We start from the raw sequence: 14,705 nt of genomic DNA on the forward strand, positions 1-14,705 counted from the left end.
GTCAGAGTACGGATAGCATCGCTGGAATACTATAATGAACCAGTGTGTTACGTACCAGAAGTATCAGAAAATGTGTGAACCCAGAGGAATGGCATGCTAAAGAAGAAATTTATCTAATTCCCCAGCTATTCCCCGCCAATATCCATGCAGCCTGTTATACTCGGTACGCAGCAGTAATCCCATCTATCGAAGATGAGATGATTGGCAGCATAAGAGACAAAGAATATCACAACCAACATTGGTCAATGTAATATTTTTCTTAACCAATTTTATGAGCTTTCGATATTGTAGGCCTCCACATTTAGTTTTTTTTCGACTCTGAAATACTACTCTTATCATAGTCCGTACAGTAAAACTGAATAAAACATAAATGATCGGAAATTGTCCCTATACCTTTTGTTATGTAGTATTTTTTGATAGGACCAAACGCATAGGTATTTAAAAATTAAATTTTAGGCGCCTTCACCTAAACTACCATTTCATTCAGAATAAATGAAATTGTTTATAGCTTGGACTATAGTTTCTTATTCCCCGACTCTATATACTAATTTTCAATAAATTCCGTTTACCCGTTTTCACGTGGCTCGGCGTTGATATTGACAAACAATTTTCATGAATATCTCTGTTATCATAACCGGTACGGTAAAGTGTATACGACATAAATGATCGGAAATATAATTATATATAAGTTTAATTATGTAGGATTTATCGATAGGACAAATAATAACATAAATATTTGAGTACTGACATTTTTTTTGCTAGGGGCTTTACGTCGCACCGACACAGATAGGTCTTATGGCGACGATGGGATAGGAAAGGCCTAGGAGTTGGAAGGAAGCGGCCGTGGCCTTAATTAAGGTACAGCCCCAGCATTTGCCTGGTGTGAAAATGGAAAACCACGGAAAATCATTTTCAGGGCTGCCGATAGTGGGATTCGAACCTACTATCTCCCGGATGCAAGCTCACAGCCGTACGCCTCTACGCGCACGGCCAACTCGCCCGGTGAGTACTGAATTTTAGGAATTCCCCTAAACTGCACTTCACTCAGTGTGAATAAAATGATTTATAGCCTAGATTGTAGTGGCTCGTTCCCCGACTTCACATACCGATTTTCATTAAATTCTCTTAACCCGTTTTCTCGTGATACGCGTACATACATACATACAAACAGGCATAAATTACGGAAAAGTAAAAAGTGCATTTCCTTGTTACCGTATATATGACCGATACAGAAATTCGATTATTTTTTTAAATTCTGAGCAATGTACAGATAAAACTCTTATTTAAATGTGTATTATCAACAATTCCTCAGTCACTTTCATATTTTCAAAGCGAGAGATCAGACAGAGGCAGATCGATAACAGTCATATACTTCTTCTACCCGGTACCAGAAGGCATAGCTTACTGTAAACACTATACCTCATCAGAAGCGGATTAGGTCTCAGGCGTGACCTTTACAATGTCCTTCCTCATGGTCTGGTACCTTGACGTCGTGGCGAGGTTTGCGTGTCTGAGGGACCCCGAGAGCGATGTCCGCGGGAATTTCGGCTGGTCCACACAAGCCAGTAAGTTTGAGGGCAAGAGCATTAACTAAATCACATATCACACCCATATAAAAGGGCCTAAACAGAGTCATGGTAAAGTCCTTAATAGCAATTTTGGCGGAGGAGACGTTTGGTGAAACGAAGTTGGCGAACGAGGACACCCTCCCTCTTGGGGTTAAATCAAGTAAGAAACCATTGTCATGTGAGGAAGAGCGATTTTCAAAGACTAAGAAAACATCATGCTTCTGATAGCGGTCTCACCACCAAGTTTAAGTGCTGTGTGGTAATAACTCGCACATTTTAAATTAAACTACTAAAGAAACATCAACTAAATGAAATTTAATTAATTCTAAGAGGGCGAATTTCGGATTAAGTGAAGAGGTTGACCGTCAGTGTGACCAAAGGGTTCATGCCTTATGTTCCACGAGGGACAACATGAATAAAGGGTTTGTTATGTTTATACATATAAGAAATCAGTAAATTAAATATGACAGACAGACAGACAGACAGACAGACAGACAGACAGACAGACAGACAGACAGACAGACAGACAGACAGACAGACAGACAGACAGACAGACAGACAGACAGACAGACAGACAGACAGACATTACGGAAAAGTGAAACGTGCATTTCCTTGTTACTATGGACATAATCGATACAGAAATACCATTCTTTTTAAATTCTGAGCAATGTACAGATAAAACTGGATCTGGTCTCAAGCGTGACATTTACAAATTCCTTCCTCATGGTCTGGTATCTTGACGTCGTGGCGAGGTTTGTGTGTCTCAGGGACCCCGAGAACGATGCCGGCGGGAATTTCGGCTGGTCCACACAAGCCGGTAAGTTTGAGGGCAAGGAGAAATGAACAAAATAAGTGAACATTTAACGCTAAAATTGAATTCTGCTATTTAATATGTACTTTAACTATTTGACAATAAGAATTTACCACAAAAATTTAATGTAACTTTAAATCTTTTCAGCCACTTCGACAGAATTTAAAGTTAAGTCGACAGTGAAAAGTATGGTTTTCTTCTTAACAAAGTACAATTTGAAGTCTTACCGTTGATCAACGTTTGCAGTTGCTTCGTCCAAAATCAGTATTCGTGTGTTTCGGAGGATGGCTCTCGCCAAGCACACCAACTGTCTCTGGCCAACACTCAAGTTGGATCCGCCTTCACAGATCTGCCAGTCTAGGCTTAGAATTTCCCCTTTCAGCTCAACCTGCAACAAGAGAAAGGTTTCTTTATATTCAGGATCACTGGTTACTGTTCTAACACGAGTTGTTCAGGAAGAATTTCCTGCCTATAAAAATAAATGCTTCTCGACAAAGGTTGTTCGCTTCCCACACCGAGTTAATTAAGAAAGCACCCGTAGTGAATTTCAGATTGCTAGAAAGTTTTAGCAGGTTCTGGCAATGTTACAAGAATTACAACCGTGCAAGTGTTGTTAGTGGAGGAGTTCTGTCAGTTTCAGATAAATGCTAGGGAAAGGAAAATGTTATGACAGCTGTTTGAGAACTAATGAACTATATTTCAACTCGATGTCATACAGTCAGAATAATGGAGTGTGCTGATTGAAAAATGCTTTAATTCGAAGATTCCCTAAGTTTATTAAGGAATTCCATTTTTATCTATGGCGCAATGATTCTATGTCAGCTCCATGTTGTAAGGAAAACGTGCTTGCCTCTTACCCGGGGGCCCTGGGTTCCATTTTCGGCCAGCCCTGGGATTTCAGTTCTCGACTGAGGGATAGAAAGGGGTTCATTCAGCCTCTTGAGAGCAACTGAGGAGCTGTGTGATACGATAGGCAGAGGACCCCGTCAAGAATACCAAGCAATAATACTGAGGATGCTGTTACACTGAGCAAGAGGCACTCCAGTATCTGGACTGTAGTCATATGGGCTGCCCAACGACATAATGGGCTATTGCACCACGGGCTTGTTTGCATTTGTTACAATTTTTCCTTTGTATATGCAGGGTGTGATTGCTGACAGCCAGACGTCAAATCATCATTAGGTTTATGTATAGTCATAAACAAAACGCTTGTCAGTTAGTCTTGATTATAAAATCAGCTGCCTGACATGACCTGTTTAAAATACTCCAAGGTAGACTTGGTTCAGATAAAACTACCATTATAATACTTGGAGAGCCAACCGTGTGAATACAATTTGCAGTGCCAAGTCTATCTGACGTGAAATCTACCATCTAGTTGATTCTGTGTTGATTGCGGACCCGTCATTAATAGTCTGGATTGCGGACACAAAATATTTGGGAAGAGTGCCAGCTCGTTCCAGGGTTTTCCTTTCAAACCCTCTTCCAACCCTGTTAGCAACCGAATACAGAACATTAGCTCTACTACTGTGTTGGGTTTTTAGTTCGTTTGCTTGTTTCTGTTCATTAATCCTTGTGCTATTATTGAATTTATTGAGACGAAGAAAAGTAAGCCATATGCTTTATTGCATGGTTATAGTTACAGGCAATTTAGAATTAGTAAAAATGATATTACCACATGGATTTGTTATGGGGATGGACTTAAATTTGGAAGGAATTAAAAGAAGAACAAAGTAATGTAAACTGGATGAAAGAATTGCTCGAAGCACGAGGAAGAACAATGAGGATGGCAACGAGGAAATATTTTTGTACGTAATGTCATTTGTTCTCAGAATGGAGTAAAGGTAAGTGCCTTTTGTTCAAAAAACGTATTGGAACCATACCACCGTGCCGACAAATGATCCATACTGGGCTACAGTCATATGGGACCGTACGCCAGGTTGCTAGATGGTATGGGACCGTTTTGGTCAAGAATCAAATGTCACCTCAAAACAAAAAAGTCCAAATCGATGGGTGAACAAATGTCCTTCCGACCGTGCTAGGATCGACCGCATCCCTCCGTTCCTATAACACAACATCCGGCCTCCCAGTGCCATGGTGCGTTCGCGGCATAATATAAAAATAAATCAAATTCTAAAACTAGCTTATAGGTATAATAGAACGGAGGAAAACTAGGATGCATTTAACTACGGTATATGATAAGGGAAGAAAATCTTTTAAAAACTTTAATTCCTCTTGTTAAAACTCGCTTTATCAAATAAAACCCAGAATACCAGTACAAAGAAAACTATACATTTCGAATGAACTGAACAAACAAAATGGGAGTTATTACTCCGTTCCATTTAAAAATTTGATTCGTAAGTTGATCGTTACTTTTATATTTATAGACCCTACGATAAGCACACCGATTCTTTGAACACTAATTTGAAATATACTCTAATACATGTATTTGTTTGTAAATGCGACGGTTTTTTCACATCTATTTCTTCTCTATCGGAAGAAAATACAACACTCCCGAATTTCGGAAACAACTTTGAGTGGTCGCCTAGTTAACTAAATACAGTCCTAATTGACATTAAAAAAATTAATACTTGTAGACACGACACAACAAACAACACAAAAATAAACCACAGAAACTCCTCTTGAAAGATATAAAATAAAATAATATGAATGTGAATGGCTGTATTTCATGAAAAAATCTGTGTGACGAAAAATCCTGGGTTTGCCTTGGGACTAGAACCGGAGGTCTCCAGTACGCCACCGAGGTTGGGTCACTGAAAATCCCTATCTGTGATAATACTAAAAAACGAATAACAAACATTCTAATCTGGCGTTCCAGTAACTCATATACGTTACAGAATGAACATAAAGCAAGTGGGAAAATTTACTGTCGTGAACCCCGCCATTTCTCCATTCTTTGTGTAGGCTTAACACATTTACTTTGCAGGTAACGTGTAGCTCAGAATTCTATGACGTCTGATTCTTTGCGGATAGCAATTCGCTCGGTAATTTCGCAGATATCTCCAATCAAATGAGACACTTCTTCGGGGATTTCCCCTCCAGAGTCTGGGTTCACAGCTGGCGTGAGTACGCTTCTAACGCTTACATCATCCTCATGCGACGCAATTTCACTAACGCTGAAATTGTATAACCCTCTATAAATTTGTCAGAGGTCTAATATGCTCACATATGAAAGTAAGAGATTGCGATCATCTTGATGAAACTAGTCTCAAGAGTCGCATGAGGTATCATCAAAGAATTAGAAACGACATGAGAAAGCGGTTTGGCTCAATGTACCTAGATCAATTAGAATCGGTAGGGTCATCAGAATTCCTGGACGTTATAATCAGTGAAGGACCTACATACAAGACAGTGAACTTCTATTTTCAATGCGTATGTTAATTTTGTAGAGTCATCTCCATGTGGGCCATGGAGACCTCAGGATGAGTGGAAGGTAGAGGCTTTCTTTCTTGCTTTCCTTCTTTCTTAATCCGTTTACCGCCCAGGATTTGATTTTCCCTCAGACTCTGCGAGGGATTCCACCTATACCGCCTCAGGGGCAGTGTGCTGGAGCGTGAGACCTCGGGTCGGAGATTACAACAGGGAAGGAAGACCAGTACGTAGCCCAGGACGCCTCACCTGCTATGCTGAACAAGGGCCTTGTGGCGGGGAAGGAAGCGGGCGTGGCCTTAAGTTAGATACCATCCCGGCATTTGTCTTGAGGAGAAGTGGTAAACCATGGAAAACCGCTTCGAGGATGGTTGAGGTGGGAATCGAATCCCCCTCTACTCAGTTGACCTCCCGAGACTGACTGGACCCCGTTACAACCCTCGTACCATGTTTCAAATTTCGTGGCAGGGCCGGGAATCGAATTTGGGCCTCCGGGGGGTGGCATCTAAATTTTTTACTTATTATAAAATATATCATCTGGTGCGATTTATTGATGAATGCAGTATTTTTGCATTTGCCTTTCGGGCACAGGTCAGAGTATAACTTCACCGATGTCTCGATTTCAGTTGTTGACATGGCAATATGGAAGCTGTTGTGATATGAGGAATTACTTTCGGTGCATGGCTGGTGGATCAATATGTTGTGAAATGTGCTAATCGTAGGAGTGGTAATGCTGCAATAACATTTTATGGTCCAGTGGGAAAAACAATGGAAAACTGCCGCACTCCTCATGCCTCATTTTAGTGCTGTAATCGGTTTGAATATCAATCAATCACTACTGATCTGCACTTAGGGCATCGCCCAGGTGGCAGATTCCATATCTGCTGTTTTCCTAGCCTTTTCTTAAATGATTGCAAAGAAATTGGAAATTTATTGAATATCTCCCTTGGTAAGTTATTCCAATCCCTACTCCCCTTCCTATAAACAAATATTTGCCCCAATTTGTACCCTCTTGAATTCCACCTTTATCTTCATATTGGGATTTTTTCCTGCTTTTAAAGACACCAATCAAACTTATTCATCTACTGTTGTCATTACATTTAGAGCTTCCCCCCTAATATGAAGTTACATGCGGGACATGTTTCGTTCCTTTATAGAGCATCACCAGCCAATCCCAAAGCTTGGTTCATGTTCGTAACCAATGACCCAAAAACCATTTGTACATTTTACAATCCTGATCCCACACTACCAAAACATCATAAAGGTTTTTTGCGATTTCTCAATAACAGCATAAAGTTTGGGTGTGCTCTTTGAGGATCTAACCAGTCTCCAGGATGATGACCTTACAGTCAGTAAAATATGATGCATGAGAGGAAAAGTAATATCTTTATGTACCGTACAAAAAAAGTAATCCATTTTCAATTAGGATACTGCTATCGTCACATTTTCAGAATGAAGTCCCGAATTCTTACGGTCAAAATGTGGTAACCTTATCCACGCCACAAAAATTTACAATTTTTACTCACCTCTTCTAAAACTCTCCATAGCGACTGGTCATCGTATTCATCGAAAGGGTCCAGGTTGAAGCGGAGCGAGGCAGAGAAGAGCACAGGTTCCTGTGGGATAATCGATATCTTTCGACGCAATTTGTGTAATCCTACGGAGCGAATATCCACGTTGTCGATAAGAACTTTGCCTTCAGCATCAACCAGACGGAACAGTACTGCTAGTAGTGATGACTTGCCTGCTCCCGTACGACCAACTACTCCCACCTGAAACGCGATTACCACATGCAAATTAAAAATAAAAATAAAAGAAATACATGCAGGAATTATATTTCAATGAGAGCTATATAACTGAAAATATGCCAGACTGTCTGCATCCTAAAATTGTTCAAATCCATGTTCATGGCTGAGGAGTCAACGTCTTGGCCTTCGGTCTTCCGATCTGCCGGTTTGATTCCCTGACCAGTCGTTGGATTTACACTGACTGACAGAGCAAATGCAACACCAAGAAGGAGTGGTCAGAACTTTATGCCAATTGCAGGGTAGACTGACGTCACTGAGGTGTGCTCATGATGTGAAATGCGCCGCTGTGCTGCGCACGTAGCGAACGATAAATGGGACACGGCGTTGGCGAATGGCCCACTTCGTACCGTGATTTCTCAGCCGACAGTCATTGTAGAACGTGTTGTCGTGTGCCACAGGACACGTGTATAGCTAAGAATGCCAGGCCGCCGTCAACGGAGGCATTTCCAGCAGACAGACGACTTTACGAGGGGTATGGTGATCGGGCTGAGAAGGGCAGGTTGGTCGCTTCGTCAAATCGCAGCCGATACCCATAGGGATGTGTCCACGGTGCAGCGCCTGTGGTGAAGATGGTTGGCGCAGGGACATATGGCACGTGCGAGGGGTCCAGGCGCAGCCCGAGTGACGTCAGCACGCGAGGATCGGCGCATCCGCCGCCAAGCGGTGGCAGCCCCGCACGCCACGTCAACCGCCATTCTTCAGCATGTGCAAGACACCCTGGCTGTTCCAATATCGACCAGAACAATTTCCCGTCGATTGGTTGAAGGAGGCCTGCACTCCCGGCGTCCGCTCAGAAGACTACCATTGACTCCACAGCATAGACGTGCACGCCTGGCATGGTGCCGGGCTAGAGCGACTTGGATGAGGGAATGGCGGAACGTCGTGTTCTCCGATGAGTCACGCTTCTGTTCTGTCAGTGATAGTCACCGCAGACGAGTGTGGCGTCGGCGTGGAGAAAGGTCAAATCCGGCAGTAACTGTGGAGCGCCCTACCGCTAGACAACGCGGCATCATGGTTTGGGGCGCTATTGCGTATGGTTCCACGTCACCTCTAGTGCGTATTCAAGGCACGTTAAATGCCCACGGCTATGTGCAGCATGTGCTGCGGCCGGTGGCACTCCCGTACCTTCAGGGGCTGCCCAATGCTCTGTTTCAGCAGGATAATGCCCGCCCACACACTGCTCGCATCTCCCAACAGGCTCTACGAGGTGTACAGATGCTTCCGTGGCCAGCGTACTCTCCGGATCTCTCACCAATCGAACACGTGTGGGATCTCATTGGACGCCGTTTGCAAACTCTGCCCCAGCCTCGTACGGACGACCAACTGTGGCAAATGGTTGACAGAGAATGGAGAACCATCCCTCAGGACACCATCCGCACTCTTATTGACTCTGTACCTCGACGTGTTTCTGCGTGCATCGCCGCTCGCGGTGGTCCTACATCCTACTGAGTCGATGCCGTGCGCATTGTGTAACCTGCATATCGGTTTGAAATAAACATCAATTATTCGTCCGTGCCGTCTCTGTTTTTTCCCCAACTTTCATCCCTTTTGAACCACTTCTCCTTGGTGTTGCATTGTCACTGTCAGTCAGTATATTCTTAAACAGTTAATTTCCTTGGCTCGTGGGCTGGGTGATTGTGCTGTCTCCAATATTCCTGAAACTCACGTACGACACACCACACAAACCCCGCAGTTTTCTAAACACGGAAATCGCCGCTCACCATCGTTGGAGGGTCTGTCTTATAACGGCTACACGAGACTAGTAATAGCCACTCAGAATTATTATCATTTCTCAAGTGGAGAGAAGTTGCTTCGAACATTAATCTTTTCCATATCGGAGAAAGGAATCCATGGTCCCAAAAATCAGGCAATTATCAGATATACAGGGTGAACCACCTAAAACGTGCCTCCCACACATTATTGAAGGGAATGTACTATTTTAACATAAATGGAGTGTAATCAAAGGTTCATATTGCAGCCAATACACATATTTTTATAATTATTAGAATATGTATTACAGTAGAATTATATTTTTCACTGTCGGCAGCTCTGAAGATGGTTCTCCGTGGTTTCCCATTTTCACACCAGGCAAATGCTGGGGCTGTACCTTAATTAAGGCCACGGCCGCTTCCTTCCAGCTCGTAGGCCTTTCCTATCCCATCGTCGCCATAAGACCTATCTGTGTCCGTGCGACGTAAAGCCCGTAGCAAAAAAAAAAATTTCAAATGGAACAATGCCTGTTCACATGAACGAAAGAAAACGAGAGTATATTAGAATCTTAATGGTATTTTTTTCATAATTCTAGTACAAGTAGTTTACGAGCTGTCGTAGTTTGAAAATTGTAATAATACCGTTACTTGTCTTCTCTGTTCAACTGCTTAGTTACGAGGCTGAGATGTTCTTATGTATGTTTTCTTTACAGTACACTGATGGCATTGCGACTTCCTTGTCAATTAATTTGTGATAGTTCAAGGAATAATTATTGGTGGAAGATGGTATTTACCAACGTTGAAAAGGCCGACATGTTAATGGTGTATGGGGTATGTAGAAATAAGGGTGTTCGTTCTTATACACTATACGCGGAACGTTATCCCAACAGACGTCACCATCTCGACAATTACTTGTGAACCTCTTCAACCATTTACGTGAAACTGGAACTGTAACACCTAAGAGAAACAAATAAGTGACTAAATAAGAAGGTCAAATATTCTAAATGCTGTTGCCGTAGATCTGTACGTTAGTTTCCGTGTTATCCCACAAGAAAGTGGCATGAATCAGGCAAGTGTTCTACGCATTCTCCACCGTCATAAATTTCACTCATATCATGTCTCTCCCTTTATTACGATCTGCATGGATACGGTTTTGAGAATCATACTAACAATACAAATCAGATTTATCATGTATCTCGTCTAGTGATGAAGCAACATTTACAAATCATGGCGACGCAAACCTCCGAAACATGCACTATTGGTCCGTAAACAATCCCCATTGGCTTCGTCAGGTGGAAAATCAGCGTGCTGTGGAATAGTGAACATCTGTTCGTAGGCCCTTTTTTCATAGAAGGAACTCTAGATTCTCTAAAGCATCTTAATCTCATAACAGATCAATTTCCACAGATGTTAGAAGACGTTCCACTGCACACTGTGATGAACATGTGGTATCAGCATGTCCATCTCATAGTGCACGACGTACTGCAGCTTGTTCCCAACGATTGTTTCCAAATCGTTGGATTGGACAAAGGGGACCCTTACCTTGGCCGGCCCATTCACCAGATTTGAACTCTTTAGAATTTTTCTCTGAGGAAAGCTAAAAGACACTGTTTACAAGGATATACCGACTACACCAGATAATATGAAAGGACGTATAACTGATACCTGCGCTGAAATTGCAGATGAAATCCTGGAACGTGTGAAGCAGTCTTTACATGGCACACTGGTCATCGTTTTGAGCACAACCTTTGGAGGCCAAATCTCTTTCTTCTTTAGAATCCAAATAATTTGTTTTTTCTAAAGTTAGCGTGCCACATGGAGCAGACAACTGCCGGTATTTACAATTTTCAAACTACGATAGCACGTGAACTACTTGTACTATAATCCTGAAAAAAAGCATCATTGGCATTCTAATTTACTCTAGTTCTATTTTGTTAATGTGAATAGGAATTCCTCCATTTCAAAACTATAACTTTCTAAAATAAATAATACTTATCTTTATGGAGATGAATACTTTGAGAATACTATTTGTACATATTCATTTCTTTCTTCTTCCTTAATCCATTTATCATCCAGGGTTGGTTTCTCCCTCGGATTCTGCGAGGGATCCATCCTCTACCATCTCAAGGACAGTGTCCTAGAGCGTGAGACTTTGGGTCGAGGGGATACAACTGGGGAAGGGGACCAGTACCTCGCAAAATCCGCCTCACCTACTATGCTGAACAGGGGCCTAGTGGGGGATGGAAAGATTGGAAGTGATAGACAAGGAAGAGGGAAGGAAGCGGCCGTGGCGTTAGGTTAGGTATCATCCCGGCATTTGCTTGGAGGAGAAGTGGAAAACCACGGAAAACCACTTCAAGGATGGATGAGGTGGTAATCGAACCCACCTCTACTCAGTTGACCTCCCGAAAGTGAGTGAACCCCGTTCCAGTCCTCGTACCACTTTTCAAATTTCGTGGTAGAGCAGAGAATTGAACGTGGGCCTCCGGGGTGGGGAGGTGTGACTATTTGTACATATTATATAAAGATATAAAAATATAAATATACAAATATTCAGAAACAAAACCTCATATTCGGTTCCAAGAATGGCATTACATGGAAAACTTACAACATAATCGACAATGTTGATTTGCTTCTGTCCACATCACGTTACCAGAGATTGCCACTGCCATAAATTTGAACAGTGTTTTAGTGTGTATATGAGAAATATATATAATATTTAAAGATTGAGATACAATGTATAAAATGTGTGTTAATTTTAAATTTTTATTGGGCCTACTAGAATTTGTTTTAATATATAACTTGATACCGGTTTTTCTCCGGGCACTCCGGTTTTCCCTGTCATCTTTCATTCCAGCAACACTCTCCAATCTCATTTCATTTAATTAATCATTCTTTAATCATTGCCCCAGAGGAGTGCGGCAGGCCTCGGCAGCCGGCACAATTCCCATTCTCGCCGCTGTAAGAGGGCTTCATTCATTCCATTCCTGACCCGGTAAAAATGACTGGAAACAGGCTGTGGATTTTCATATAACTTGATGTAGTTTATATAGAATAACTTGTGAAATCGGGATATACTGCATATTAGGAGGTTATAGAGGGCTGGACTCCAAAATATAAATGATTTATTGTTATGAATATATTACAAGAAAATCTGGTGTCCATATTGTAACATATGAATCAATTTATTTTGAAATATAAAATTATAAATGAATTAAACTCGCAAGCCATGCTTAAGTTGATGAATACGACATAGCACAAAATTATTTGGAGATCAGAAAGCTACATATTTAGGATATATCCTGAATGGAAGAGTTTTCATAGCGACTTGATCAGAGGCTATTATATGGATATTACAATTAGAAGAAATAAAGATAATGCTGTACATAAAATATAATTTTAAAAATGTCTTGAAGGAATTCGAATCTATGTCCATTTTAATTGAATTGGTAATTTTACATCTAATGTTATATTATAATTTTTAGTAATTGAATCACAACATTCGTGGTTCAGTATACAGTCGCGTCATGCACTATGACTCCCCCTGGTGCCGTTAACAAGAAGTGCATTCCCCGTTGAATCTGGTGAGAAGTATGTAAGCGTGTTAGTGTTGGCTACTGAATGCATGATTCGAAGCAGTGTATCGATTCATTCAAGTGTCCGAGTGAATCGATTCACAGGAACGGCGAGCTCACGGCACACGATTCAGCTTACTCCCAGCGGACAGTGCTGAGTGGCGCACTCACTGGACGTTGACGGGGAGCCGAGCTGCCGCTGCAGCGAGACAGTGAATCATGGCACATCCAAAGAATCGTGAACGAGCGCGGCTCAGTGAGACACAAGATACACACGGCTCCTTATTGGCTCAGTGGACACTGGCTGGAGGCAGAGAGCCGAGCTTCCGCTGCAGCGAGACATACAGTGAGCCATGGCACACCGAAAGAATCGTGAACAAGCACGGCTCAGTGAGACACAAGATACACGGTTCCTTATCGGCACACTGGACAGTTGGACACTGGCGGAGAGCCGAGCTTCCGCTGCAGCGAGACATACAGTGAGCCATGATAAAGTACACTGAAAGAATCGTATGCTATAATGGATTCTCGAGCTCAACTCATTTGAAAATAATACCCATTTGCATTCACTGTCCTCTTCTTACAGGGAGGTTTAAATAATATATGGTTTTATTTGCAAGTGTTAAAAAGGTAGTCAAAACATAATTCTGAAGTAGCTAGTAAGTAGGTAGGCTATTAGGTTGTACTATTTATTAGTTTAGTGAATCTTAGTATTATAACTTAGTTGACATTTGACAATTAAACTCGACTCTAGCCTGCCCCATGACTATGAGTCATGCTCATGACCACTCAAAAGTACCTGTTTTATATTGGGGAGAACGGCTCAGTATTCTCTCAGTTCATATGTCACATCGTTGCACAAGACTTCAATCATATGCGGACAGAAGAAATAACTTAACCAACAGTATGCTGAATCAGAAAACCAGCGGGCTACTGTAGATCTCGGGTAGCCTATACAAAATATGACGATTTAAAAAATCCTCAGCTGATAGAAAAATACATATTTTCAAAAATGACTGAGCGAGTTGTCGTGCGGTTAGTATCGCGTAGCTATGCGCTTGCATTCGTGGGATGGTGGGTTCGAAACCCACCGTCGGCAGTCGTTAAGATGGTTTTCCGTAGTTTCCTCATTTTCACACCAGGAAATGCTGTGACTGTACCTTAACTTAGGCCATAGCTGCTACCTTCCTAATCCTAACCTTTCCCACACTGCGTTGCCGGAAACCTTCGATGTATTAGAGTGACTAGCATTTTTTTCTAAGAAAGGAGTTCATAGATGGCAGCTGCGAGCACTGAATACTGTTCCTGCTGTCTTACCCGCACATACTACACAGATGCAGTAGGAGCGGTGACTAATGTCCCGTGAATCGGATCACTGTATCGATTCAGTAACGTGAACAGAATCAAATGAATCGATTCAGTAAAATGAATCCAATGTCCCATCACTAAAGCGTGTACCACCGTTGGAACATGAAGGTCTCTGAGAACGACGTGTGTGTCACAAACGTGTTAAATAATTACCTGTAAAGGCCACGGAGCCTAAAACTAATGGTTTTCTTTACTATTAAAATTTTTAGTTTTATGAAGTTGATAATGTTTGTAGACGGCATAGCAACGAGTGTTGATTATAGTAACGAGTTAATACTGTGTCAATGTAAACACTGAAATATAATAAACGGTAAAATAGTGTATGTGTGTGTATAATATGTTAGAATACTCCAGACCGTAATTAAGCAAGCGTATTATATATTGGTGACCCCGACGTGATCTGGAGAAAATATGTCGAACAACGAAAGCATACCGGATGACCGCACAGAAGCACAAATATAGTTAGCGTAAAAATTCCA

General features: G+C 41.8%; 1 protein-coding gene across 1 annotated transcript in view; it reads right to left on the bottom strand.

Moving 5' to 3' along the window:
• LOC136866751 (probable multidrug resistance-associated protein lethal(2)03659) overlaps positions 1 to 14,705 on the bottom strand; it is a 211,033-nt gene that overhangs the window by 14,654 nt on the left and 181,674 nt on the right. The window contains exons 17-18 of the mRNA XM_068226834.1: positions 7,293 to 7,538; positions 2,607 to 2,767 (exon numbers count right to left, since the gene is read on the bottom strand). Coding sequence (XP_068082935.1) covers positions 2,607 to 2,767; positions 7,293 to 7,538 — 407 coding nt within the window. The remainder of the gene's footprint in view (positions 1 to 2,606; positions 2,768 to 7,292; positions 7,539 to 14,705) is intronic.

This window comes from Anabrus simplex, chromosome 3 (assembly GCF_040414725.1).
Source record: "Anabrus simplex isolate iqAnaSimp1 chromosome 3, ASM4041472v1, whole genome shotgun sequence".
Taxonomy (NCBI): Eukaryota; Metazoa; Arthropoda; class Insecta; order Orthoptera; family Tettigoniidae; genus Anabrus; species Anabrus simplex.